General features: G+C 45.0%; 1 protein-coding gene across 6 annotated transcripts in view; it reads right to left on the reverse strand.

The window, feature by feature from the left end:
• Positions 1–26,925, reverse strand: part of Dgkg (diacylglycerol kinase gamma) — a 211,045-nt gene that overhangs the window by 6,789 nt on the left and 177,331 nt on the right. For all 6 annotated transcript variants that reach the window (XM_041677986.1, XM_041677988.1, XM_041677985.1 and 3 more), the window contains 2 exons: positions 10,566–10,686; positions 8,103–8,163 (listed from right to left, as the gene is read on the reverse strand). In XM_041677986.1, coding sequence (XP_041533920.1) covers positions 8,103–8,163; positions 10,566–10,686 — 182 coding nt within the window. The remainder of the gene's footprint in view (positions 1–8,102; positions 8,164–10,565; positions 10,687–26,925) is intronic.

The following is a 26,925-nucleotide window of genomic DNA, read 5'->3' on the forward strand; positions in this document are numbered from 1 at the left end:
TGGGCCTTGCTATGTGAGGAAAGTATTGACTCATGCGCTGCACCTCCAGTTCTGAAAATTTTATAAATTGTACTTTCAGTGTCTAAAAATTATTCCATTTGATGAATATAATGTAGTTTATTTATAACTCTTCAGGGCTGGTGAGGTTGTTCAGTGGTTATGACCATCGGCTGCTCTTGCAGAGGACCTGGGGTAGCTTACATAGTGGCTACTCTCTATATAACTCCAGTTCCAGGGGTTCTGGAACCTTTTCTGCCCTCCAGGGGTATCAGGCAGGCACACAGTCCACATACATGCATGCAGATGAAACACTCATACACATAAATTTTACAAAAGTTTTTAAAAGCTTACATCCTCACTAACTGTTGGGCTTTTGTGAACAATTCATTTTTGCTACGCTGCATGAAGCAGAAACTGACATTCTTATCCATCTATGACTATATTTTCAAGACATTTTTATTTTATGTTTATGAGTGTTTTGCCTGTATGTCTGTGCACCGCATGCATATAACACCCACAAAGGCAAATAGAGGGCGTTAGATCCCCAGAAACTGGAGTTAGAGACAGTGGGAGCCACCATGGGGTGATGGGAACCAAACCTGGGTCCTCTGCAGGATCAGCAAGTGCTCTTAACTGCTGAGCCACACGGTTCTTCCTGATACATGGTTTAAGAAGCAATCCCGAAAAACTGGGCCAGCTCATTCTCCTGTCTTACTGAGTGTGAGGCCTTACCACATCCTGACAGAAGCAAATGTTTTCTTCAACTTCCTTAGCATATGAAGAATTACACGGTGTTCAAACTGTCTTAATTTGAAAAATCTTCCTTCTTTAAAAACTTGTGTTATCATATATGACTCCATAGGTTAATATCTGCAAATTGTCTGTCCATTCTTACACTGTTAGCGCTTTTTTTCTACTGGGTTCTAAGTGCTGTTTTTTTTTTTTTTATAGTATAGGAACTAGCCTGCTCTTCTGTATTGCTATTGTAAACAGTTTGCCCTTAGGCTTTTGAATATCTAAATTAATTTGTTTTTATTTTACTCGGTTGTTGTTTATGTTGGTGTTTCTCATGGACTCTGGGCTGGTCTCAAACTTACTCTGTAGACAAGGACGGTCTTGAACTGCTGATTCCACTACCTCTGCTTCCCGAGTGCTGGGATTAAAGTTGTGTGTCACCGCTGTCCAGCTAAATAAGTAAGTTTTTAGGCACCCTATGTATCCTAAGATTTCTTAGGACTCCATTCTGAACTATTGGTTTACTTATCTAATAGTATAATAAGGGAATATTATTGAAATTATTGTGACTTTATAATTATTTTAGTGTCTCATGGACAGTCTTTCTTCTTTCTTCTCCTCTTCTCTTAAAACAGCGGCAAGGTTAAAACTCTTCTTAAAGTTTCTTTATTAAATCATCTAGGAATTGCTTTGTTTTGTAAGGTTAACAAAAATTGCATGGGGATTTTGGGATCCCTATTTTGGACATGGGACATCTCTGTGATGGCTATGTTTTATTGATCTGATATAGTCCAGAATCATCATCTGGGAATGAGGTTTCAGAGAGGGATTGTCCAGGTCAGGTTGGCATGGAGGACTGTCTTGTTTACATAAACAGAGGTGGGAAGACCCACCCACTATGAGTTACACCATTCCCAGGCCAAGGGATCTCTGGTCTTAGACGCAATGTGACCAGTTCACTAAAGCTCCTGCCTCTGTGACTTCTCCACTGGGATGGACTGTCCCCTGGAACTGCCAGCAAAATAAACCCTCCCTTCCTTAAGTTGCCTTGTCAGGGTATTTTCATCATAGCAAAGGGAAAAGAAACCAAGATGTTTTACATATTCAATTTTTAAAACTTTACGTCTTATGGGTAACTTCATTAGTGTTTCACAATTCAGCTCTATATTTTATATCTTGTGGCTACTGTTATCCTATTTATTTTTCTAGTAGGTCTATTGGATTGGTTACTGCTGGTAGAGAGAGGAGTGCTATCATTTTTGTCTACTTTCCTATAGGACTTAGCCTGGAAAAACTTACGCTATGAGGTTTTCCACTGATTCTTGAGCTATTTAGGGTCACCATGCCTTACAACAGTGACAGTTTAGACTGTTTCCTAAATATTAATATTTATTTTCTATTTCATATATATTATACTGCCAAGCAATGGTAACATTTATTTCTTGTCTGTGATTTTAATAGGAATTTTTCTAAAATTTTAGTATTAAGTAAGATATTTGTTATTGGCTTAACAGATAATTTTCATTATTTTGAAGGAGTTTCTTTCTAGTTCTGGTAATTTTTGTTTTCTGTTTGTGTTTTTTGAGACACAGTTTCTTTGTGTACCTTCAGCTGTTCTGAATCTTGCTCTGTAGCCCAGGCTGGCCTCAAACTCAAGAGATCCTCCTGCCTCTGCCTCCTGAGTGCAGGAACTAAGGTGTGCACCACCACCGCCCAGCAGTCATAGTATTCTTTGAATCTCTATAAAAATAAGAAATGTCACCAGGCACGGAGACTCACACCTTAATCCCAGCACTTAGGAGGCAGAGGCAGGCTCAGCTCTGTGAGTTCGAGGCCAGCCTGGTATACAAAGACGTTCTGGGTTAGCCATGGTTACCCAGGGAGACTTTGTGTCAAAACGAGACAAGACAAAATGAATGAGCAAAAAACCAAAAGAAATGCTGGCTTGAAGAGATGGCTTGTTGTTCTTGCAAAGGACCCCAGTTCAGTTCCCAGTACCCACAGTGGGCAGCTCCCCATCACCTGAACTCCAGATCCAGTGCCCTCTTCTAGCCTGTGTGGTGGGCACCTGGACTCACATGCACACGTGCATGCTCATACACACATGCACATGTAATTAAAATTAATCTTAATACAAAGAAACGTTGAGTGTTATTAAACACTTGTGGTCATCTTTTTACATTAACATGTCATTTTTCTCTAAAACAGTGATAGCAGGTTTCTTTTCTCATTCCTATGATACATCCTAAGGGTTGAATGATCCTTTCAACATATTTTTCCAACCTACCTACCTGTTGGCCTGCATTTTTAATTCATATTCAAATTTGAGTCATATTGCTCTACAGTTTTCTATTTTTCGGTATAATCTTTTTCAGTCACTTCAGTTCTTCTGTGTATGTGGAGTACATGAGTATTGTGAGATAAATGCACATGTGTGCACATATGTTTGTAGTGTGCATGCATGTGTGTTCTCATGCCTATGGAGGCCCAATGTTGATATCAGGTATTTTGTATCACTCTTATCTGATTGAGACAGAGTCTGTTCCTGCCTCCATAGCTTCCTGGTTGACTGCCTGGGGCTGGCAGAGAGTTCCAGGGTTCCTCTTGTCTCTGATTCCTCTGCATCAGAGCTACAGACATGCCTGACAATGCCAGGCTCTTACATGGGTGTCAAGGATTCAAACTCAGGTCCTGATGCTGTGTGGCAGGCACTCTGCTGACTGACCCCTGTCCCCAGCCCATCAGAGTGACATTTCCAGAATGTGTGTAACATACTTTCACCCTGTATTACTTTCCTAATATACTTTCCTTATAGTCACCCTATGACCGCCGCTTGTCCTCTCCCAGTTCTACTGATCTTCTTCTAACTGCCTTCCTTTCTACTTCTGTGCCTTTTGTTTCGCTGGACATCACTTCTCATTAGGACTCCTTACCAGAGCGTTACGGGAGCACAGATAACTTACCACTGACTATACCACGGAAGGAGCACAGATAACTTACCACTGACTATACCACGAAGGAGCACAGATAACTTACCACTCACTATACCACGAAGGAGCACAGATAACTTACCACTGACTATACCACGGAAGGAGCACAGATAACTTACCACTGACTATACCACGGAAGAAAATGCCCTGCCTTGCACTGGCACCATTACCTCTATATAGATCCTCAGGGCCTCATGATCCCCCTCCCTGCTAAGTTCATCTGTTTTGAGGTCACTTTGCATATGAGTCTTTGAAAGCATTTTCTGTTTCATTAATGGCTGGATTCCTTCATTTTTTTGTTCAAGTTTATTAGAATCAAAATTACATACTAGGGCTGGAGAGATGGCTCAGAGGTTAAGAGCAATGACTGCTCTTCCAGTGGTCCTGAGTTCAATTCCCAGCAACCACATAGTGCCTTACAGCCATCTAAAATGAGATATGGTGCCTCTTCTGGTATGAAAGCAGACGTGGAAGGAATGTTGTATACATAATAAATATAAATAAATCTTAAAAAAACCCAAAAAACAAAAACAAAATTACATACTATTTTATAATTAATAGTGCCATTTCCCATATATATTAAGGCTTTATAGTACAATTGCTATTTTTACATTTTAATATTCCTGATACCAACTTTTTTCTCTTTTAAAATGAGACTTTCAAACACTTGCCTTGTTGAAAAAAACAGGCCTAGATTTTACTGTGTTTAAAGTTATTTACTTTGCCTTTCATCATTATTTTTTATTTGCTTTCTTATGCTTGGTAAAGGATAGCATTTAGCTTCTGTATATAATATTATATGTAGCATATATTGTTGTGGAATAATCTTTTGTACACTGTGAAGATTTGTCATTTGTATTGGTCTAATCCAAAACTGAATGGCCAATAGTTAGGTAAGATTTTGGGGGCAGAGAGGATGATGGGATAAAGGGCAGAGTCACGAGAAAATGCCATGAGACACAGAGGAAGGAAGCAGGATGTGCAGGAGGAGAAGTAACAAGCCATGAGCCATGGAAGAGCACATAAATAAGAATGGGTTAATTTAAGTTATAAGAGCTAGTCAGAAACTTATAATTAATAAGAAGTCTCCATGTGGTTATTTGGGAGCTGGCTGGAGGGACAGAAAAAATCTGCCTTCAGTATATATAATATATCATATATTCTTTTGTTTTAGGTGTATTTTTTTTTTTATTTTCGAGACAGGGTTTCTCTGTAGCTTTTTGATTCCTGTCCTGGAACTAGCTCTTGTAGACCAGGCTGGCCTCAAACTCACAGAGATCTTTTATGAAACATCTAACTTGCAGCCGACTGCCTCTCTGTTGCATCCTTTGAAGCCGGTTCCTCCAGACATGTGTGCTTTTCTGTCTCTTCCTCCTTCTAGAAGGACACTGGTTTGGTGAATTCAGACCCCACCAGAAATCAGCCTTGCTAAGACTTTGACTTTAAGTTCCAGCCCCTAAAAGGACCGGAAAATATACTTCAGTTCTTAAACCACCAGTGTGGACTGGCACATTTTTGTTGACAGCCAAGCCTAGAACCCCAACAAGTAGAGGCAGAAGCGAGACTATGAGTTCATGATCAACCTGAACTATACACACAGCAAGACCTTATCAAAAAAAAAAAAAAAAGCAAAACAAAAAGAAAGAAAGAAAAACCCCAAAGGCTGGCGTAGCTCAACGGTAGGGCGCTTGTCCTGCTGGGTATAGCTCAGTGCCAGGGCGCTAACCCTGCATGTCCAAGGCCCTTGAGCACAGTACTCAGAGGGAAACCCAACCAACCCAAAACATCACCTCCCAGCTTGCCAGTCTCTCATTCACTGTTATATCCAGGCTACTACTTCTTTATCACTGAGCAGAGTTTTCCGACTGCACAGGACTTTTCACAGCGAGTTGTATTTTCTAAAGGGTAACATTGCGGGGAGGGTCTGGTGAGGATGTGGGAAGGATTTGCCAATTAAAAAAAAATCAGTGTTTGAATTTAAATGAATGGCAGCTTCTGTCTTTGGATATCACTGAGTCACCTGGGAAAAAACCTTTGATTTCTTCCAGCCATTTTTAAAAATGACTTAATTATTTGGTGTGTGTGTGTGTGTGTGTGTGTGTGTGTGTGTGTGCGCGCGCATGTGTGTGTGCGCACACACGATTGTAGGTGCCCAAGGAAGCTGTTGAGTCCCCTAAAGTTGGAGTTATAGACCGTGCTGAGCCATCTGACATGGGTGGGGCCCGAACGAGAGTCCTCTGTGAGAGCTGTGGCTTATGAATGCTGACATTGCCGCAATGTCCCAGTCACTGGTTTTTTCAACACAGGAGAAGACTAGAAAAATTTCCTCAGCCCAGTAAGTAATAACGAGCAACAAAGATTCCCTCCATCCTGCCTAATGCCAGCAACACAGAATACTATTGTTGGTGTTTTTAAAAATTTTTATTATACCTGAGAGAGATAGGACAGAGTTTTGTCGGGGGATGCCCACAGCATTTTGCTTTCTGAGAGAGAGACAGAGAGACAGACAGAGAGAGGAAAGACAGTTTCGTGTATGGGTACCCATGGCATGTTGCTTTCTGAAGTTGGTTCTCTCTTTTTATTGGCAAAAATTGCCTTTATCTACTTAGCCATATCACCAGCTCCCCTTACTAGTTTTTATTACACTGTGTTTTATATATTCATTTTTACCCTTCCATAAGGTTTTGATAAGAATTTGCAGATAAATTTCTACCTTTGACCTTTATAGAAGATGTCATGTCAGGCATTTAAAAAACCGCAAAAGAGAACTTGATACTTGGAGGGCTCCAAAGAGAACACTATCAGGGATGAGTAGGAGATGCTCAGAAAGACGATGTCTGTCTCTTTTGAGATGACATATCGGCTGTCATACTGAGGACATAACTCATGAAGGACCTTGGTGGATGTGCTGAAATCAGGACAAGGCTTTTTCTTTACTATGGAGTTCCTAGCTGGGCTCTTAAGGGGGAACAATAAGAAGTGAGGAAACTTAACTCTCATAGCGGCCCTGGCTGGATCTAAAGTAGCAATAGTTGGACAAGAAAAGGGGTTCTATTTATTTTATATTTCTGTTCACGTGTATGCACGTGCCTGCATGAGTCCATGTGCACCACATGCCTGTGGGTGCCTATGGAGGCCAAAGGCTGTCAGATCCTCCTGGTGTAACCACTTTTTTGGCAGGACCGTTGGCTCCCCAATAATGACATGGAGGCTTATTATTAATTATGAAATCTCGGTCAATAGTGTAAGCTTGCTTTGAATAGCTCCTATAACTTAACCCATTTCTAGTCATGTACGTGTTACCATGTGACTCGTGGCTTTTACCTCTCCTCCTCCATGTCTGTTTCCTCTGCATTTACTGGAGACTCTGCTTTCTTCTTCCCAGAATCCTCTCTGCCTAGAAATCCTGCCCAGCTTTTGGCTGTTTAGATTTTTATTAAACCAATCAGAATGACACATGCTCACAGTGTACACAAAAGATTATTCCAGGGGCTGGAGAGATGGCTCAGCAGTTAAGAGCATTGTCTGTTCTTCCAAAGTTCCTGAGTTCAATTCCCAGCAACCACATGGTGGCTCACAACCATCTATAATGAGGTCTGGTGCCCTCTTCTGGCCTGCAGACACACATACGGACAGAATATTGTATACATAATAAATATATAAATTATTCCACAACTCCCTGGAACTGGAGTTAGAGGGAGTTGAGAGCTAGCTGACGTGGGTGCTGGGAACTGAACCTGGGTTCTGTGCAAGAACAGCTCTTAACCGCTGTGTTCTCTATCTCTCCAGTGCCCATTTGTTTGGGACAGGGTCTCTCTATGTAACCCTGGTTAGTCTTGAACATAATCTGTAGCTCAGGTTGCCTTGAACTCACATATCCTCCTGCCTCAGCTTGTGCAACTATACCTTCCCTGTTTCACGCTCTTTATTCATTTGCTGATGGCATTCTAGAGCTGTGATTACAAGTCTGGCACCACATTGAGTGCTCTGTGCCATACTAAAGCAGATAACCAAACAAACCTCTCTGTGGCATTTCCAGGGAGGTCCTCAGGACTGCGGATGCACCAAGGGAAGCATGTCTATGTACTGGGTAGGATCTGGGGCACGTAGGCGTGGCTTCCAGATAAGGAAGCATTCTCTAACATCCAGACTCACTCCTCAGCAGAACAGTCTTTCTTTTGACCCCGCCACTTGGGTAGGTTCAAGCTGAGGCAACACGGACAAAGTCTCAGAGCAAAGTTGGAAAGGGGCTATTCCCGACAGCCTTCCAGGGTCCCGCTTACACTGAGATGCAGTGATTTTATACCAAGTCAGTGTCTTCAAGGGGTAAGACAAAAGCATGCCTCTCATGCTCACCTCCAACACTGGCAAACTTACTGTGCAACGCGGCTGCATCCAGGGTTCTCCATCTACTTGCATCGGCAGAAGCTTGTTAGTCCTGGAACCCCCAAACCAAAGAAACAACAGTGAGTCTCTCAGAGCTGGAGAATCATCATTGCTCCCCCCGCAGAGAGAGAAGCATGAAGCCCGCTCGTGCTCACTTAGGAAAGGTTCATTGAGACCAGGGGAACTTTCTGAAATTATAATCTTCCGCGCATCTCAGGGACTGGCCTTGGCAGGTCTGGAACAGGCCTACAGATCTGTGTTCTAACAGTTACTATAGGGATTTCTCTAGCGTCTGTCTTCAGACTCCACTTCGAGAAACTCATGGGCGTATCAAAAGCCACAGCCCCTGGAAAACTGGCCAGCAAACATGGTGGCCCCACTGCTGAGCAGTCCAGAAACAGGCAGAGGGGAAAGTGGATCATGCCAGGCTCTGCCCTGGAGTAGGAAGAGGCCTGCACGCCTGTCAGAATGAGTGGTTGCAGCCTATCCAAGAGGTAACGTCTCTAAGCTACAGAGGTTATCCCCGTATGCATTCAACCGCACTAGGCAGGCAGGGTACTCTGGATTCATATACACCGTGACTGTGCTGGGACAGGAACATCTAGGAATAGTGACCCAAGGTGTAGGAGGAGAGGTGAAGAGAATGTGTTGCCCTCTTGCTTGGGAAAGGCTTTTCTCTTTGGCATATGGGTTCTGTAGACTCTAATGTGTCCTCCAATGCCTTGGGAGGAAGGTAGTCCTCCATGTGAACAGTCACCACCCATTGGACCGGAAGCTCTTACCTGAGCTTGGTAGCTTCCCTATTTTTGAAATTACAAAATGGGAGGGGAAAGCACTCTTTTGATTCAGTAATTCTCTTGGGGACTCTGAGTATATTTCATAATAAAAGCAATACATCTAATAATGAAAACAACATATTAGCAGAAAGGAGGTCTTTGAATACTTGGGGATAGAGAAGTATCGGAGAAGGGCCTAGCAGGATGGAGCTTTTAGCTACTCCTCTGTTTCCATCTGGAAATAGATCTGTTTACTGCTGGAAAAAGCCTTTGTCATACTTAACTTCTTGGATTTCTTCTTGGCAGTCAGGACACTGTGTTCTCTGTAATCTACCAAGGCCATGGCTGTAATATTCTACAGAAAACCTAAGCCCATAGATATGAGGGCTCTGGGCAAGGGCTGTCCAGGTTGGTCTGGGAAGCAAACGTCCTATCATAGCGATGACTCCAAAAGACAGGGGGCATGATGACACAGATGGTACAGAGATAGGAAATGACAAAGGGGTAGGGGAACAGACCCTCGGGGACCACAGAAGGGCTCCGGCTGAGGGAAGATGGAAGGGCCAAGAACAGATTCCTCAACTGTGCTCTCGCTGACACTTGCCCAAGTGCTTCTGGAAGAAAGGGCTCTTTAATGCAAGTGCCTCTGGGAAATTCTTTACCCCACAGCCCTTCTAGGAGATCCCCAAGGCAAACCAACAGATAGGATCTGTAGCAAGAGAGAAAAAGGAAAGGAATGAAGAAGTCTGAAACAGCCAGGTTGGATAAGAAGTCTAACTAAGGAAAACTGAAATTGGACGAACTCCTATCAGATGCCAGAGCATCCAGGCAGGCTGGCTATGTATGTCATCCATGTCCCAAAAAAACCTGCTACCCTCTTGGTCAATACAAGAAGTTCATTGACGTTAATCGGTTAGCATAAGAAGACATCCCGCACACAGAACAGCCGTGAGCCCTGGCATTATTCTAATGTTTTACAATTTTAAAGAGAAAACGACCAAAGAATTGGAGCTCTGGACCTTATATGTGTCCTGTTTATGTCACCAGGTAATTTTAAGAGGATAGGCTATCGTGGCTCCTCTAGTTGATGACGGCATTAAATCTGGCCTGACACAACTCCTCCACCTGACATTCAGGGGTCCAAGCAGGAGCCAGAGGGACAGGGGGTTTGCTGTTGAGATCATGTCTCTTGGATATGATAAAGACACTACGCCGATGAAATGTCACCAACATGGCTGCCCAAACAAGACTAGAACAAGGGTGGCACCAACAGACACGCTATCATGGGTGGGGGTGGGGAGAGGTAGGGGGAAACCCATGGGGCATCAACACTACACCAAGAACTACAGGCAACCAAGGAATGCTAACAGCAGGAGAAGGGAAGGGCACACCTATTGGTTATCCAATACCAAATGGTCATCCCTGAAATGATATACATACAAATGACCATATGGCCTGAGCAGATAGTTGAAATATATATGTATTATATATATATATATATATTATACCAACAATTAAAGAATACAGTCAAAGTATTCTTTATAAATACTGCTAAGCTTTTTTCGCCAATTTGCTATAGCCTGAAGTCTGAAGGTTGCTCCCCAGTCTTTCTATTATTTTCCTGAATGTTCAAGGGGGTAGGGAGACCCAGACGATGCTGGGTAACAAGGGAACTTACCTAATGATGACAGAGGAGCACTGGGCCAGCCTCCTGCCCGCACTCTTCAAGCCAGTATAGATCTGTCCCATTTCCATGGCTCCCTCTAGACCCACAACTTCAAGGAGCTGGTCGCTGAGGTCTGCAGAGTAAACAGCAAAGACCATGGACACTCTTCCCTCTCACTCAGGATAGTCTGTCCAGAAGCTCTGGTCCCTTGATGCCCAGCCCAGGTCTAGCTGTCATTTCCCACTCAAGAGAGCTTTCATATACCGAGTCAGACATTTTTCTCAAAAAAGAAATAGATGTCCCTTTTTTGAGGGAGCAGAAAGTTAAAGCCAAGTTATAGTTTTTTTTAAAAGCATTGATTTTGAAGATTAATATGTATCCAGTGAGTAGGCTGACATCAAGCAGTCTCTTCAAATATAGAGCAACAAACCAGCTGTTTCTGAACTACACCAGCCTAGCTTGTAGAGACAAATTGGTTTGGGTCTACAAAAAGAAGGAATGTTCGAAGAGTCTCTAACTATTCTTAATGTCAGAGAAACACGTTGGCTCTGCTAACAATGACTGATGGTTAATTAGCTTCAAAGTTGGCCTATGCTTAGCTGCTGGTGAGCCATCCTCTGTGGACATCCGCAGGAAGCTCAAGGGACTTTTCCAGCATAGCCCATGCCTAAGTCAAGCAAAGGAGAAGAATATTCCACCTGCATCAGACCATTGTGGCTCACAGTGGAAAAGGAGGTAGAAAAACATGAACTCCAGGCTCCATATCACAGTACCAATGCCCTGCAATGGTGGTAACGGCTTCCAATTCCCAGCCTGGGAGGAGTGATCCAGTTTGCTGGGATTTTTGCCTCCATTTTCCACTGTGAGAATGATGGCAGGGGTGATGTTGGATGCTGGGCCTAATACTCACTCTAAAAGGCAACTGCTTGTGCAGTTAGAGCTGAAGCAAAAATTAAGACGCAGAGTTTAAAGACCAGTTTATCCCCTTAGAGAGCAGAGGAAGAGTATGCTTTCTCAGATGGAGGCCAGTTACTACTGTTCCATTAATAGCCACGGGCGAGAAAGCTGTGCCAAGGCTTTTGTTTGCTCATCAAACGGCTTCTGTCCTCCAAAGACACACTGTTTAAGATTAGTGAAGAAATATTTACTCTTTTGTTTAGAAGATGGCTGTCTTAAAAAGACTCCACTGTTTGATGTCTATCTAATGGAGGCCGCTGGCCACAACACTGAACTGACAGTTAACACTGAAGTCTAAATGTCTGATCATTGATGTTAGCTGTCAAGAGACACACAAGTTGAATCCACCTGTGAGGAGCACGCCGCTTCCCCCTCTGTATCCATCCACACCCCACTCTCCTCCCTACGTTCCCCCTTCTTCACATCACGGAAAAGATACTGTCTCCTTAAGCTCTCCCTCTCATTTGGACTTGGGACAAGAAGCCATAAAAGGGGAAGGTTTATTTAGGAGAACGCTCCAGGCTCTCTGAAAGAGTTTGGAGCTAATCAACAATAAATGTCTAAATCTCTAGTCACTTCATTAGTTCCCTTACCAGAGAGGGTTGAATAATCCTTGCAGAGTCTTAGCTTATTGTGCTGGTTTAATGGTGTCCGCGAAAACAACACAGGCTATGGGAGGTGGGGGAGGCAGGGAGGGAGGAAGCAAGAGAAGAGGATGCAGGTGATGAAGGAGAGAAATGTAATAGAGCACTTATAGGGGCTAGGAGGGCAGAGGAGTTGTGCTGGGATAGAAGGGAAGAGAAGAAAATAAAGGCATATGTTTTAGACATTCTTCTGCACAGTGGCAGAAACAGATACCTTAGAAAATGTTGCTCTTTGTGACAGGCTTTGGTATCTGACAGAGCTCAATGGTTCAGTGTTTTCCCTCCTTGAAACATACCCTGGTAACAAAATGTTCTAAGAAGCAGGGCACTTAATAGACTCTCAAGTGTTTCAGCTTTACAATGTCTCTGTCTTTTAACAAATTTTCCCGTTGAATGGCTTTAAAGTTGTTATCACTTCCCACACATTACCTTGCAGCTATCGCTTCCCACACATTACCTTGCTTCCTGGCTCCAGAAGAGCTGTAATGAAGGCTGATCTCACCAGCGGGAGTGGGCAGGTGGGGGAGGGGCTGGCACAGATGTGGGCTGGAGGAGAGGGTATGCAGGGGAAGGGGCTAGGGGCTTGTTATCCCTTTGTCCTCTCACTTTTGAATATGTATATGAATGAATACGAATAGGTGACTCTTGCCTGGCACCCTACCCCTACCCATGACCCTGACACCTGCCTGCAGGACTTAGCTGCTCTGTGCCCTCTCTGCTATTGCCTAATATCTTTCAACTTCCTAGAATGCCTACTGAGAAAGTCTTAAAGAAATCTATTTTACATTTCTTTCCTAAAGTAACTAAGCATCAAGACCTTTCTTTTGTATAATAAGTATAAATAGTCCATGGTTTCAGTTTTCTTTGTGCTACACTTTAAAAAGAGTTCTTCATCACCTAACCCCTCTTTCCTTCCTCTCCCACAGAGAAGCTTATGTACACAATAAGTTTGGTACTAAAATGAAGGAGAACAGAATGTAAGTCAATGTCTAGGCACAAACAACAGGGAATGTTTAGGCTCTGTGTTTAGAACACAGAATCCAGGATCGGGACATCTGGTATACCAGGTGTCTGCTTTACCTTGGGTACCAATGATTCAGAGTTTGGCGATTGTGTCATGATCATATTGTCTTTATACTCTTCCACTCACTAATGTTTAAGACAGAGCATCTCTGCACCTTAGTTAAGCAGGATTCATTCACTCAGTCACAGAATTGCTACGGAGTCAGCAACAAGGTTCTAGGCACTGTGTTAGGAACTGGCAATATAGAGCATTCTCTTGCTGAAGGAATCTTGTCTAAGGAAGAGAAAGAATTGGGTGAACTACAGTCTATAGTATTTTTCCCTAGAGAGATTTATTATTTATTATTATTATTTTTTATTTATTATTTATTCTTATTATTCAGAAACTTGTCCAAACCCAGAGAAGGAGATCTTTGGGCCAGGCACAAGGTTGTGCAGCCTATGAGCCTTCTAGCCCTGCTCTTCCTATTCCTTGGTGACAAGGCTTTGTGCACACAGGTGTGCACACTGAACACTTAACATTTGCATTCTAGGAAAGAAGGAAGCCATGGCATGGGAAAATGGAGAGAGGAGAGTGTGGAAGCAAGGGTTAGTGCTGCAAGAACATCAGTTCCAACCTCTAGCATTCAGGGTTATAAATGCACATCTCACCATGTCATCCCCAGGCCCACAATCCTTAGCGGCACAAAGCAAAACACCAAACAAGGGCTTGGCCAAAGAAGATGCAGTATGTGTGCCTTCACACCCGAGAGGTGACAAGGAGAAAAAGGTTTGAAAAGAATATGCCTGTTGGAATGTGTTTGAAGGTTTGGCATTGTTTCTCCTGTTACTTTCTATCACGGATAGAACCCAAGTAGTTCATGAAAGCACATGCGTTGTAGCTTCATTTATAAAAGTCACCCCACTGCCACATTTCTTCCTGCATGGGGACAGTTAAACAAACAACATGGTATCCACATGACAAAAATTTTTGCTGCCATTAAAATATTACAAACCAAGTGTGGGAGCTCATGCTCATAATCTTAGCACCCAGGAGCTTGGGGGTGGGATGGAGGGAAGGGGACTGTGACTACACAAGGACTACAAAGTGAGTTCCAGGCCAGCCTGGGATACTGTATGAGACCTTGTTTTAAAATTGCAACACACATATTTAATAACCGCAAGTATGTTTATGTGATGATTATTATGTCAATATATAAGCTTACTTATGTAGCATGTTCTCACTAGGTAAGATGATACACATAAAAAAAATCTTTAAAAAAAATTAGCTTCTCACTCATGGCAACAAAGACCAAGCATTAGTTCTAGAAGGTTCTCTGGGTTGCTCTTCCTTTAGTTTGATTAAGATGGTCCTCAAGATGTTCCATGCACACACAGACTACAACTGCAGCCACTGTACCACACAGTCTGGGTTGAATGGGGAAAGAGATGAAGGAACGGTGGGAAAGGAGGCAAATAAGAGACTTGGGTGTTCTGAGCAAAGGTGTTCTGAGACAAGGAGTGGAAGGTAGATGAGGCGCTGTGAGCAGATGACCTGTGGCCTCGGTAATGAGCAGCTGGACTGAACAAATTAAAGGGGAATGTGGCGATGCCAGTGGTTTCCAAACTTTGTTGTATGTCAAATTTACCCTTTAAAAGCAATGGTACTGCCGGGCAGAAGCAGTGCATCCCTTTAATCTCAGTACTTGAGAGGCAGCGGCAGGCAGATCTCAGTGAGCTAGGCCAGCCTGGTCTACCAAGCGAGTTTCAGGATAGCCTGAACTGTTATGCAGAGAAATCCTGTCTTGAAAAAGAAAAGAAAGGAAAACAAACAAACATAATGGTGCCCAGTCGCAGCCCCTATCAGCTATTAAACTGCATGGGATGCTAACTAGGCACCACGTTTATTCTGAAACAATCCTCAGGTATTCCAAAGTGCACTGCAGTTTATATCCAGTGGGCTGAGTTTCTGCTGCCACTGGCCAGTGGTTCCCAGAGCGTGGCCTTAAACCAGCAGGCTTTTCATCACGTGTGAATTTGTTAGAAACGCACCTCCTTAGACCCCACCTCAGGTCTGCGGAATCAGATATTCTGAAGGCCAACTCTAACAGACTGTGTTCTAACAAGCCCTCTGGAAGATTCCAAGACACATTCAAGTCTGAGAAGTTGAGCCCGAGGCAATAAAAGTACCCACAGGAGTTCAGGTGAGGAATAGAAGCAAGCTACTTCCCTGACTGCTTTGATCTGGAACTTTCTCGGGGTGAAGATTAGGGATGCTAATGTTCACCCAGAAGTGTGTGAAAGTGCCTGACTGAGAGCAGCGTAAAATCTGACTGTTTTACTTTTCCTTTCTCTCTACAACTCCTAAGCATTTGCCTGCATGGCTTCTTGGAGCTGTCCTCAAGCCACAACATTAGACCTTAAAATAACATATCAAATTGTGTTCCCTACCATCGCCTACCTCCATGCAGAGGCCAGAAAGGAGGGTGTGCTTTGGACAAAGAGGGCAACCTACCCTGTCATTTATGCCTTTACTCTCTACCCAGACTCTAATCTCCTTCTGACTTTTTATCTCAACCTCATTTTGCTTTTATTTATTTAATCCTAACGACTGTCAGGGGGAGAGACCAAAGCTCAACAAAGATAGGTAAAAGCTGGCAGAACCCTGGTATCCATGGGAACACAACTTTAGACCTTCCAGTAGCTCTGGAAGCCAGAGGGACCATACCCAAATCCCAAATTAAGGTCCCAGCAAGGTTGGTGTGATAGTTCGAGAGAAAATGGCTCCCAAAGGGAGTGGCAATATTAGTAGGTGTGGCCTGGTTGGAGGAAGTGTGTTACTTTGGAGGCGGGCTTTGAGGTTTCTTTTGTTCCAGCTTCCCTCAGTGTGAGTGGGTTGACTTCCTGTTGCCTGCAAGGTATAGAACTCTTAGCTCCAGCACCATGTCTGCCTGCACACCTTCATGATCCCTGTCATCATGATGATGGACTGAACCTCCAGAACTGTAAGCGAATCACCCCAATTAAATGTTTTCTTTGTAAGAGGTGTGATGGTTATGGTGTCTCTTCACAGAAATAAAAACCCAAACAAATACAGCTAGCTTTCCCGGAAACCTTCCCTTGGCTTACAGATCACTGCTGTCTTGACCACCCAGACACCATTTTGTGCACACACATCCCTGTTGCCTCTGTGGCTTCAAAATTTATATGAGGACAACAATAAGATCATGGCTCATCTTAACAGCTTCATATTTACTTAATCACGTCCTTGAAGGTTCTGTTTCTATAATGCAAACCCTGTTCATTTTTGAGGTTTCTCAAAAAATATAAACTAGAATTACCATATGACCCAACTATAGCTCTTGTATATATACCTAAAGGATGTTAAGCCAGCATGACACAGAGATACAGGCACACCCATGGTCTTAGTGGTTCTAGTCACTACAGCTAGGAAATGAAACCAGCCAAGATTGTCTATCAACAAATGAATGGAGAAAGAAAATGTGGTCCATACACACAACACAATCTTATTTAGTTTTAAATATAAATGAAATTATGCCATTTGTGGGAAAATGGACGAAACTGGTCAATAGGCCAGATTTAGGAAGACAAGTAATACATGCTCCGTGTACACACAGATTCGGGACTAAAATTTTTGCGTGTATCACACACAGGTCATCAAAAGAGAAAGGGAGGAAGGGATCTTAAGGAAGGTAAGATTGAAGGAACACATATATGCAATCATTACATATGACACAGATGTACATATGACCAGCAAAGGAGGGGCAAGGTGATGGGGAGGAGGAAAATAAAACTTATTAATTTATATACTAACTTTACCAAAAAGAGCCTGTATCAAATATAAGGACAGTCTTAGGTACCACAGTTTAGGGCTTTCAACTTAGGAATTTAGGAGGTGATCAAGTCCACCTGAAAGAGGGGTAACACTAGAACATGCCTTGATGTGTTGAGAGAATATGAGGGTATTCTATACACAGCAATGCTCCTTGTCACTGTGCTCCAAAGGAGCCAGTGTGTGCTGTAGGTCTAGGACCTTCTTCCCTCTGCGAAAAGAAAAGACATGGCCTAGTTCTGCTTGGCAGAGGAGCAAGGCCAGTCCCACTGTCTAGACAGGTGAGTGGAAGCTGGCAGGCCTTCCTACACACTCAACCACCAAGGCTCAGACAGGTGTTGCCTGGAGCTCCTCTCTTCCCTCTGTGTTTCCATGGAGATGGTCTGTGCGTCCTTGGTAGCTCAATGCTAACACCCAATTGGAGTGTGTATAGATTCAGCCCAGCTCCTGGCAAAGGCATTTCAAAGCAAGCGTCCAAGTACTCGAGCCCTGAAGACCTGTTCTGGTCTTCTCCAAGTGACACTGTTGCCATTCTTGTTCTCAGCCTCAGGGGCTGATGCAGGACACGAGCTCCACAGAGCTCACGAACCCGTGACTCAGTCATCCACTTCTTCTTGGGACCTTGGTGTGTACCCTCTGGCAGGTATACATGACGTCCTGCAGGCAGGGCAGCCAGTACTCTGTAAAATCCCATGTCCTTGGAATAGCACAAGGAAGTCCTCAGGAAGCAGTCACTGTCACTGTGATTTTGTTTCCTTGGAAAGGTTTTGCTCAGATCTCAGCAGGAGATGCATTTCCGTGTCTGTTTCCTTTATGCTAAAAAGAGCCTAAAATGGGCCCTCAGGTATCCTAACCATTCTTGTGCATACATGAGAGGCACGAGAGAGAAAAGAGTGAGAGGAGAAAGGAGAGAGAGAGAGAGAGAGAGAGAGAGAGAGAGAGAGAGAGAAAGAGAGAGATCTATATTGCCTTCTCTTGCTCCTGGTGTTCTAGGAGCATAACGGCATGGGCTTGACATTCATCCCTGCAGGGCATCCCTTCCTTTGTGCCATGTGCTTGTCACATTGGTTCTTGGGCTTCTACTCTCATGCGTGTCAAGCCTCATCAAGGCACAAAGGTAACCAGGAGGCATAGTCAGTTTTGACCTGGACTGAGGCAGCAAAGGGGTAGGAAAGAGAAACTAGATTCTAAGACGAAAGAAATGGCAAGCTGTGGGGGAGGGAAGGTGCTGGCCTGACTGGCAGGAGACAAAATGCTGTTTCCTTCGGGCTCTGTCTAGTAGCACTGTCTTAGACAAATCATGTCCCCTCCGGGACCTCGGTTTCCCTCAACGAGGGTGATGCACCGATCCTTAAGCAAGTTTGAGCTCTGCTGCCTATATGAAGACCCGTTTGCTGAGGGGTCAAGAGTAGATAGGCCTCAGTCTTGGCCTGTCGCCACCAAGCAGGACATAGACTACTGGGTCCAAGGGTTGGTGAGGCAAGAGAAAGCACACGATAGGGATGCACAACCAGGTGATGGTGGCGCACGCCTTTAATCCCAGCACTCGGGAGGCAGAGGCAGGTGAATCTCTGTGAGTCCGAGGCCAGCCTGGTCAACAGGCTGAGTTCTAGGACAGCCAGAGATATACAGGGAAACCCCGACTCAAAATAAATAAATACATACATACATATATACATACATACATAAATAAGCGGGGTTGGAGGAGTGCATATGGCTGCTTCTGGGTTCTGCAGGCCTGCCTGTGTGAGCAACAGAGTGAGAAAATGGCTCCTTTCATTCTGTGGCTGTATTTTCTGGACTAAGCCAGAGCTTTGATGAGGTGCTGCACGGAGGAAGGAGGGTTTCTAAACCTCTGTGAAGAGGGGTAGGTGCTTTAGAAGGGAAGAGACCAGGTAAGGGGTGGGAAAAGCAGGGGAGGGGGGAGTTCTTAGGCAGAAAGGAGGTGTGTGTGGGGGAATCTCAGAGCTCTGACATTACCAAGCCGCTAAGGTGAGATTGGACAAGAAGAAATGATCCTTCCATCTTGGGTTTCCCGGCTTCCTGAGTTATGATCTGTGGCACGGTTGTCACAGCTGAAGAAAAGGGACCAAGGCAGGGGTACTATAGGGAATTAAAATGAGATGACGAATGGAAAATATTTTTAGCATATGGTGCTAAATATAACTAGATGCATAACAAGTGTTGGGTGAACTGACCTGAACACGGGAAGAAGCCTGAGCTGGCAGTGTGCAGAGAAATTCAGGTCTCTGCTTACAGTAGCCATTCTGCCAACAGTAGCCTAGGCTTGGGAAGAGGCTAGGGTGTAGAGAAGGCAGGCCTTAAAGCTTGGGCACCGAGGAAGCAGGGAACTGTGGTGGTTTATGGGGTGTGTGTGGGGAGACTCAGCTATAAACAAAGGAGGTAGGATCCTGGGTCTACCCGCCACCACTCTTGGTTCTACCCAGTAGGGCCCTTCAACCAGTCTTACGAATCAAGGCTTTACAGTTGCAAATCTATACTCTGCATTAGCTCATGTTCTCTTTCTCTCAATCTCTGTCCCTTCAAACCCTTGTCAGTGTCTAGGACCAGCATACATCTCTTCTATCTTGTTCATTCATTCATTCATTTGGTCATCGGATATCTATAGATCACCTGCTAGGTGCATGGCATAGTGCTAAGTCGCTAAGGCTCAGGTTCTGAAGGAGAAACTCCCTTTCTTGTGTCCCACACTTTTGTGGTACCCACTGACTCTGCTACTCCATGGTACTTGCCTGTTATGCTAGTATTAACATGGTTGCTAGGTACCTCTTGATCCATCCTATAGCAAAATACCATGCTGGCGGCACTGTGGATTGGGGGACCACGCTGTCTTTCTATTGCAACCTCTGTAGTATCTGGATCATCTTAAGTACTTGAAGCCAGGTGTGACTTCATGCAGCTTGACTATACATTGTCAGTGTGATTTCACCGTAGTCTTTTAACCCCACGGGGTTTCAGCTTCCTCAGACAGAAATCAAATAGTGAAATATACAAGTCTTTAATCTCCTAAATAGGTATTCACTAAATGACAGGCCAACACATTATTTGTGAGTTGACTAAGAGTTAACACTGAGGCTGAGAGCTCATGACAGTAATCTTAGCATTTAGAGAATCCTGGGCCAGCCTGGGCTACATGGTGAGACTGGCCAAAAAGACCAAGAAGATCAAATACTATGGATTAAATGCCTGTTTCTGCCCCCCACCCCTCCAATTCATATGTTCTCAATTTGATTGCAGGTTTTGGGGACATCATGAGGGTAAATGTTTAGAAAAGGAGCTGTAAAGAGAGAAACTTTCCATGTGACTGATGACAGAGCAGGAAGGGTTCATCTGCAAGCCAGGATGTGGGACCAAACTGCCTGGCAGCTTGATGTTGAACTTCAGTCTCCGCAAGCATGAGAAAGAAATTTCTGCTGCTTAATCCATTCAGCCTCTGGTATTCTATTACAGCAGCCCTAACAGACTAGGACATACACAGTGCTTGCACAAAACAGAAACTAGCCAAGAACTCTGAACAGCAGTGTATGGGCCGGCGGCCAGCATGGTGCTTTGCTGTGGGAGTGGAGCTCAGGAACTGCCCAGTATTGGACAGCTTCAAAGCAAGGCACAGGGAGGGACGGGTTTGAGAACCAAAGTGGTGAAAGCAATGGAGCAACAAGGACAAAAACAAGGTGTTGAGTCCTGGACTAAAGAATCCGGATTAGCTGCTCCTTCTGCATGTAGAAGGTGACGTTTTCCTAGCCCCTCTTTTATTTTGAGAGGCAGACATTAAGCCAGAGTTCAGCTCCCGCTTGAACCGGTGAGAGCAGGTTTTCCTCTGCAGATGGTGAGCAACCTCCCTGGCACCTTTCCACTTCCCCAGCCCCTCCCAGGTCTCAGAAGATGGGGGTGGGTGGGAGGAGCCCCAGCTGGCGTCCTCTCCGCTCCAAAGTCAGCCAAGGAAGAAAGACCAGTTGTTTCCCTTGGATTTCCAGCAAATTTGGTTGGGTCGGGGCCAGCTCAAAGAGATGGGGCTGGGGCTAGGGTGGGTTACCCGGTGTAGAGCATCCCACATTTAAAATGCCTGGACTCTAGTTCCACACCCACCAACTGACCTGGGACAAGTTGGTTAACCTCCCCGCAGTTCATTTTTCTGGTATACAAAACTTCATCGTGATATTCTCAGGGGAGAGTAGCCAGGTCAACCCGCACAACTCTTATCATACATCACTGGAGAGGCCGTGGGCATGCAGATTCTGTTCCAGCATGTCTGTGTGGGCCTTGAGAGAGTCTGCATTGCATTCAAGGGATGCCCATCCTCTTGGTTCATGGGCCATTTGAGGGTCTAGAGCACAGACTAGCTAATCGTGGCATGAGGACCGAAGACCATTTGTTTGCTTTAGTTGATAAAGTTTTATTGGAATATAGACCCACACACTCATTTAATTACTCTCCAGGACTGCCTCTGCGCTAAGTGAACTAACTGAGTTGGAAAGTTGCATTGGAGACACAAAGCCTAGTTACATGTCTTATTATAGAAAAATATTTGCTGCCCCTAGGAGACCGAGGAGGAGTAAAGATTGTTCTCTGTGGGCTAAAAGACCTATATTTCAATCCAGGTTTGACCATGGGCAAGCCACTTCCTCCTTGATATGTCTTTCCCTTTATCTAGCGGACAAAATGATCACTAAAATTTAAAGAGATCTGTGATCCAGTATTTCAAGACTATATAGAAAAATCAGTTTCTACTGAAGCAGGGGTCTAAGAACCACATTGTGTAGGCTTAAAAAAAAAAAAAAAGGCACCAGGCCTTACTTGCAGAATCCAGAAGGGCAGCATCTCCTGCTGGTCACTGTGTGTTTCCAATGACCACAGTTCCTGCCTGACAGGGTCAACTGGGACTAGAATCTTACAGGGAAGGTTAGAGGCAGGCTCCCCAAGCTCAACATAAGCTGTCCCTGGAGGAGAAGTCCTGGGACTTTGTGTGCCTGTGTCGTTCACAGAGATTTCATTTTGCCGACAGACTAACTTAAAAACAGCCCCCCCCCCCCCCCAGCTCACCACTCCATGTGCCCTGGCTCTGGGTGCATTTGGCCACCCAGTACTCAGAAACCAATATGAGGCCTTGGAGATTCTGCCAGGCAATGGGACTGTGACATGGGGGGCTCCCTTAGGAGCCCACAGTCTGGTGAGGGAGATGCCCCTGTAAAGAAGGAATCTCAGGAGAGTTGGCACAGGTAGCTTTGGGAGGGAATGCAGGACCCTTGGGCATCTGTCTTGGGCACCAGGTGAGATGCTAACCAAGCAGGGGACATGCGGTTAGGGGGAGGCAGCGGGCCTGAGGAGAGGAGAAGGCGACGGAAGATAATGACTAGCTCGGGGGTTGTTGATGCCAGCGTGGGCTGCTGGAAGACTGAATGGCAGAGCTGTGATTTCCTGTGCACGGCAGAGTCAGATCTTTCTGTAGGCCTGCACACATTTAACAAGATGACACATGTTGCCATGGTAATTTTCCAGTGCTGAGAAGCGTCCCACTGCGCACACCTAGTACTCCCGAGGCCCTTCAGAGTTCATACGCCTCCTTCTCTGCCAAACCAAAGGAGAGATCTTCCATGCTGCTTAGTGTTTGTCAACTTGACACAAACTGGAGTCACCTGGGAAGAGGGGATCTCAGCTGAGGAATTGCCTCCATTAGGCAGGCCCATTGGCATGCTAGCTGGGCATTTTCTTGATCACGGATGATATGGAAGGGACCAGCCCACTGTGGATGGTGCCATCCCTGGGCAGATGGTCCTGGGTTATAATAAAGCAAGCTGGTCAAGACATGGGGAGCAAGCCAGCAAGTAGCGTTCCCTCGTGGTTCTGTTTCGGCTCCTGTCTCTAGGTTTCCACTTCAGCTCTTTTGATGAGCAACAGTTAACCTGTGAGCCAAATGAGCTTTTCTTTCCCCAGCTTGGTGTTTGGTCAGTGTTTTCATCAAAGAAACAGAAAGTAACTAATATACCCCTGTGATATGTACAATGTTTGGGATAGTTTGGGTAAACCTTGGTCAGTTCTGAACCTATTGGGCCTTACTCTGTTATGACTTTATATAAAAGTAGAAAGAAAACCACAAGAAAACATAAACCTATGTTCACCATTCCTTTTGAGTCTGAACTGAGCTTCGCAGTATCAGCCTTTGAGAGGACCGGATGGCATCTGTGTCCTGGCTTTGGAATTCAGGGCACTCTTCATACAGGTGGTGAAAATCCACAAGGCACCATGCACAGGTTGGCAGGCCATCCAGGCTTGCAGGAGCAGCAGAGTCAAATGAGCAGAGAAGCCCTGTGATAGCACATGCCTAGGGGTGGGGCTGGCCCAGGGTTTGCTTCCCTTTCCTAGGGAGAGCCTCTGGATTGAGGATAGCAGGGATGATGCGCTTGGGCTTGGAGACCGAGTACCAGGTTAGGGAGGCCACAGGTGTGCCTGTGAATATTACACCGGCTGGCTGGACTCATCCGGACCTGGGAGCTGTGCAGCTCTTAGCGCTGACCACCCTTCTGCATGTCTCACGGTAGGCTTATCTTATCCAGAGCATGCTGAGCTAGTCCTCTCGTGGCTGGGGGTTTCGTTATTCCCCATCACTCCCTACTGCGTTTGCATGCATGTTGAATGATCTGACAGAAAGCCTGTCTGTAAAGCTGTAAGAACCACTCAAAGTAAACTCTATACCAGAAGTGTCTGACCCTTGTTTTGTTTTCTGGCAGAAATTATTACCTGATGATAATCTTGAGAGATTTTGGTTTAGAGCTTTGCCTAGAACACCCTATTTGTGGTTCGAGTGGGACTGATAGAGAAGCCACATGTGAGATAGCCAGAGTGTCCAGTGGGGGAGCTTATCCCCAGCCCACTCCGGGCTCCAGCCTGAAGATTGGATTGAGGGTTACGAGAAAGTGTGTAGGAAGTCTCTCATTTATATCCTGGCCTGGTGCCAGAGGGGATGGCAGGACTCCAAGGCTCTGCTTTCCAGCTTGACTCTCTCACCCAGACTTGTGCTTCACTTGGCCACCAGACTGCTCTCCGTCCCCCTGCTTGTCTGGACAGCAGTCTGTTCCGGTGTCTTCCCAAGCTCTCCTGCCACAGCCAAACGCACCGAAGTCTAGTTTCAGTAATAACCCAGAAAGTGCGGATTGTTGAAGCCATGGGTGGTTTAAAGGAAATCTAGGCCAAATTTCGGAAGGAAAAGTCAAGAGAGAGGTTCTCAATCGGTCCCTTCACGTCACTCAACACCAAGCGGGGACAATGATGACTGTTGGCCAAGGCTTCATCAGGTTCTAGGTGCTGCTACGTAATTGCCCTACAAGGATGATCCAATTCAACCCTGGCAAAAGTCCAGAGGGAAGGGGCCATCACTGTTCTGTTTGGTGAAGGACTGAAATGGAGGCTAGGAGATGTAAGGTCACATGAGTGGAGGTGAGGAGGCTTGAGGGTGTTTTGTTTTCTGTTTTTTCTAATTCTTCAGTGGTATATCCCTCCACTCCACATAGATTCTCACTTACGAGTCCTTTAAGCTGCATTTGAATTAGTTATTTAAATATGACTAACACATCTTACTAGTCAAATGAGTGTTTAATGGTTCCCATAGTCTCACATAATGCTTTCTAAGACTTTTTCTTCATCATTTTTTGCTTCGTGCCTGTTCCTGTAGTCTACTGCCCACTGTATGGACTGAAGGCAAGACTCCTTCCTCTCTCTCTCCCTGCAGCAACAATTTCTGTAGAACCTTCTACACCCTTCTGGGTAGTAGGCTGTGCAAAGGACACAAAGATTGTTGAAACATAGTCCAAGAATTGAATCATGTGAGAATTCTGAGTGCTTGATAGAAAACGCCAAGAAAACAAGACAAGGGTCTTGGGACCTCGGTTTCTTCATAACACAGAATTGTTCTTGGAATTGCGTCTTCCTGGCCCTCCCAGGTGTAGCAGATAGGAGTGAGTCCCTTTAGCTGTTGGTATTCATAGGCCTCTGAGGAAAACCTCTGAGGGAAAACACATTTTTGCCACGTGCAGCCTGTCCTTGTGACCATGAAGACTTGAGCCCAGGAGAACTCTACTCAGGTGACCTTCCGTAACCCTCAGGGTTTAAGCTGTCTGATGCTCTGAATAAAGCCAGCTATCAAATGAGACCTTAAACTGCCTCCTTTTCAGGCCCCACTCTCCCAGGTTCATGCCACCAGCTAGAGAAGTAAACAAAAGGTGGCTATGGAACATGTGGTCCTCGTCTTCCAAGACAGACAGGGAAAGAGGTGGGGAGGACTGCAGCCTAGGATTCAGGGCAACCGACACCCAAACTTTCTAGGGAGACCGAGGCAAAGCTCAGTGCCCAGGAAATTCCAAGCTGGTCTCTCTCTTGGGGGCTCTAGCAGGGTGAGTCATTAAGGCAGAGAAATAGAGTGTCACTACGTAGACTGGGTCCTCTTATTGGACAGATCCTCTAAGGGCTGGTTTGGAATCATGGACACAAGTCTTGGTTCCAATGCTACTTCTGGACATAAACTGACCAATCAGGAATATTTGACTAGGTACTTAACCTTTTGGGGAGATTTGGTTATGATTATATTCACTCACATAAAATGACTTGTAGGCTACAATGGAATATAGAAATGAAAGATTACTTCTGACCATTCTGATTACACATACTAGTGATAACTGATGCCACGAGTTTCTCTTTTATCGAATGCTTTCCGTTTTATAAACTTTTATTTTGTTATTATTTTAAAGTGTGTGTCTATGTGTCAGTGTATAGCTGAGTGCTGGTGCTTGTGGAAGTCAGCAGTATCAGGCTCCCTGGAACCGGAGTTACAGGCAGTTGGTTGTAAGCCACCTGATATGGGTGCTGGAAACTGAACTCAGGTCCTCTGAAAGAGCATCATTATGTACTCTGAACTGCTGAGCCATCTGTTCAGCCCCTTGGTTTTTAGATTTCGACAGCTGGGGACAGATAGTAGGGCTTCCCAGAGTTATAATCCCTAGCCTCTCTCCTTGGAACCCAAGAGATCTATGGAGGAGGGCAGTAGGTACGAATGTTTGTGTGAACTTTCTGTGCTGGGCCAAGGCAGAGGGAACTCTGCAGGAGCTTTGCTCTGTCTCATTGTTGGCACATGCCAAAGAGAGAAGTGTCAAACCCAGATCCATACTTGCATGCTCGGAAGAGGAAGGAGGGGGTTGCCTTTAGGTGTGAGCTCATACTGAGCCCAGGCACTTTTATGCCCACCGTCTTCTTAACAAGCCAGGGAACTAGGTATTATCACACCCAACTTATAGATGAGGAAGCTGAGGAGGTGAGCTAATTTTCAAATTTTAATAAAACTGAAAAATAGAAAGCCAAAATTTAAATCCAAGTTAACCACCTGCAAGATTCCCTGTGCCCTTGTTGCCTTCTCAGCAGGCTGTGTCCCCAGAGAACTCACTCGTGTTAATCCTAAGCAACCTTCTTACTTGGGCCACTCTCCCCAGTTTGATGTATGAGGAGAGATTTGGCAGAAGTCTCCTGTTGTTCTTCTCTCCTGTACTTCCTATGATGAGACCCTTCTCTCTTACCCTGTGCCCCGACTTCTCCCTCTCGTCCAGTCTCCAAGAAAGGCCCAGGAGTCAAGAATCTCAATAAATAAAGAGAGCTCCCTGCCCCTTTAGCTACTGACCCAGAAATCCTGGTATACAACACACCAAAGAAAAGATATACATACAATTCTGCTCCAGAAGACCACATAAACTGTCAGTCTTTGGAGATGTTAGAAGCCTCAAAATATAATTTCCAGATTGCCTGCTTTACAACTAAGAAAAATGGAGAGCCAAGAAGACGAACAGACACACACAAGGCCACATGCTAGTTAGAAGCAGTGTGAGCTGGAGCCCAGGTACCAAGAGAAGGCTTCAGC

Source organism: Microtus oregoni, unplaced genomic scaffold, assembly GCF_018167655.1.
Source record: "Microtus oregoni isolate MIOR12 unplaced genomic scaffold, Mior012 000029F_ref0000214, whole genome shotgun sequence".
NCBI lineage: Eukaryota > Metazoa > Chordata > Mammalia > Rodentia > Cricetidae > Microtus > Microtus oregoni.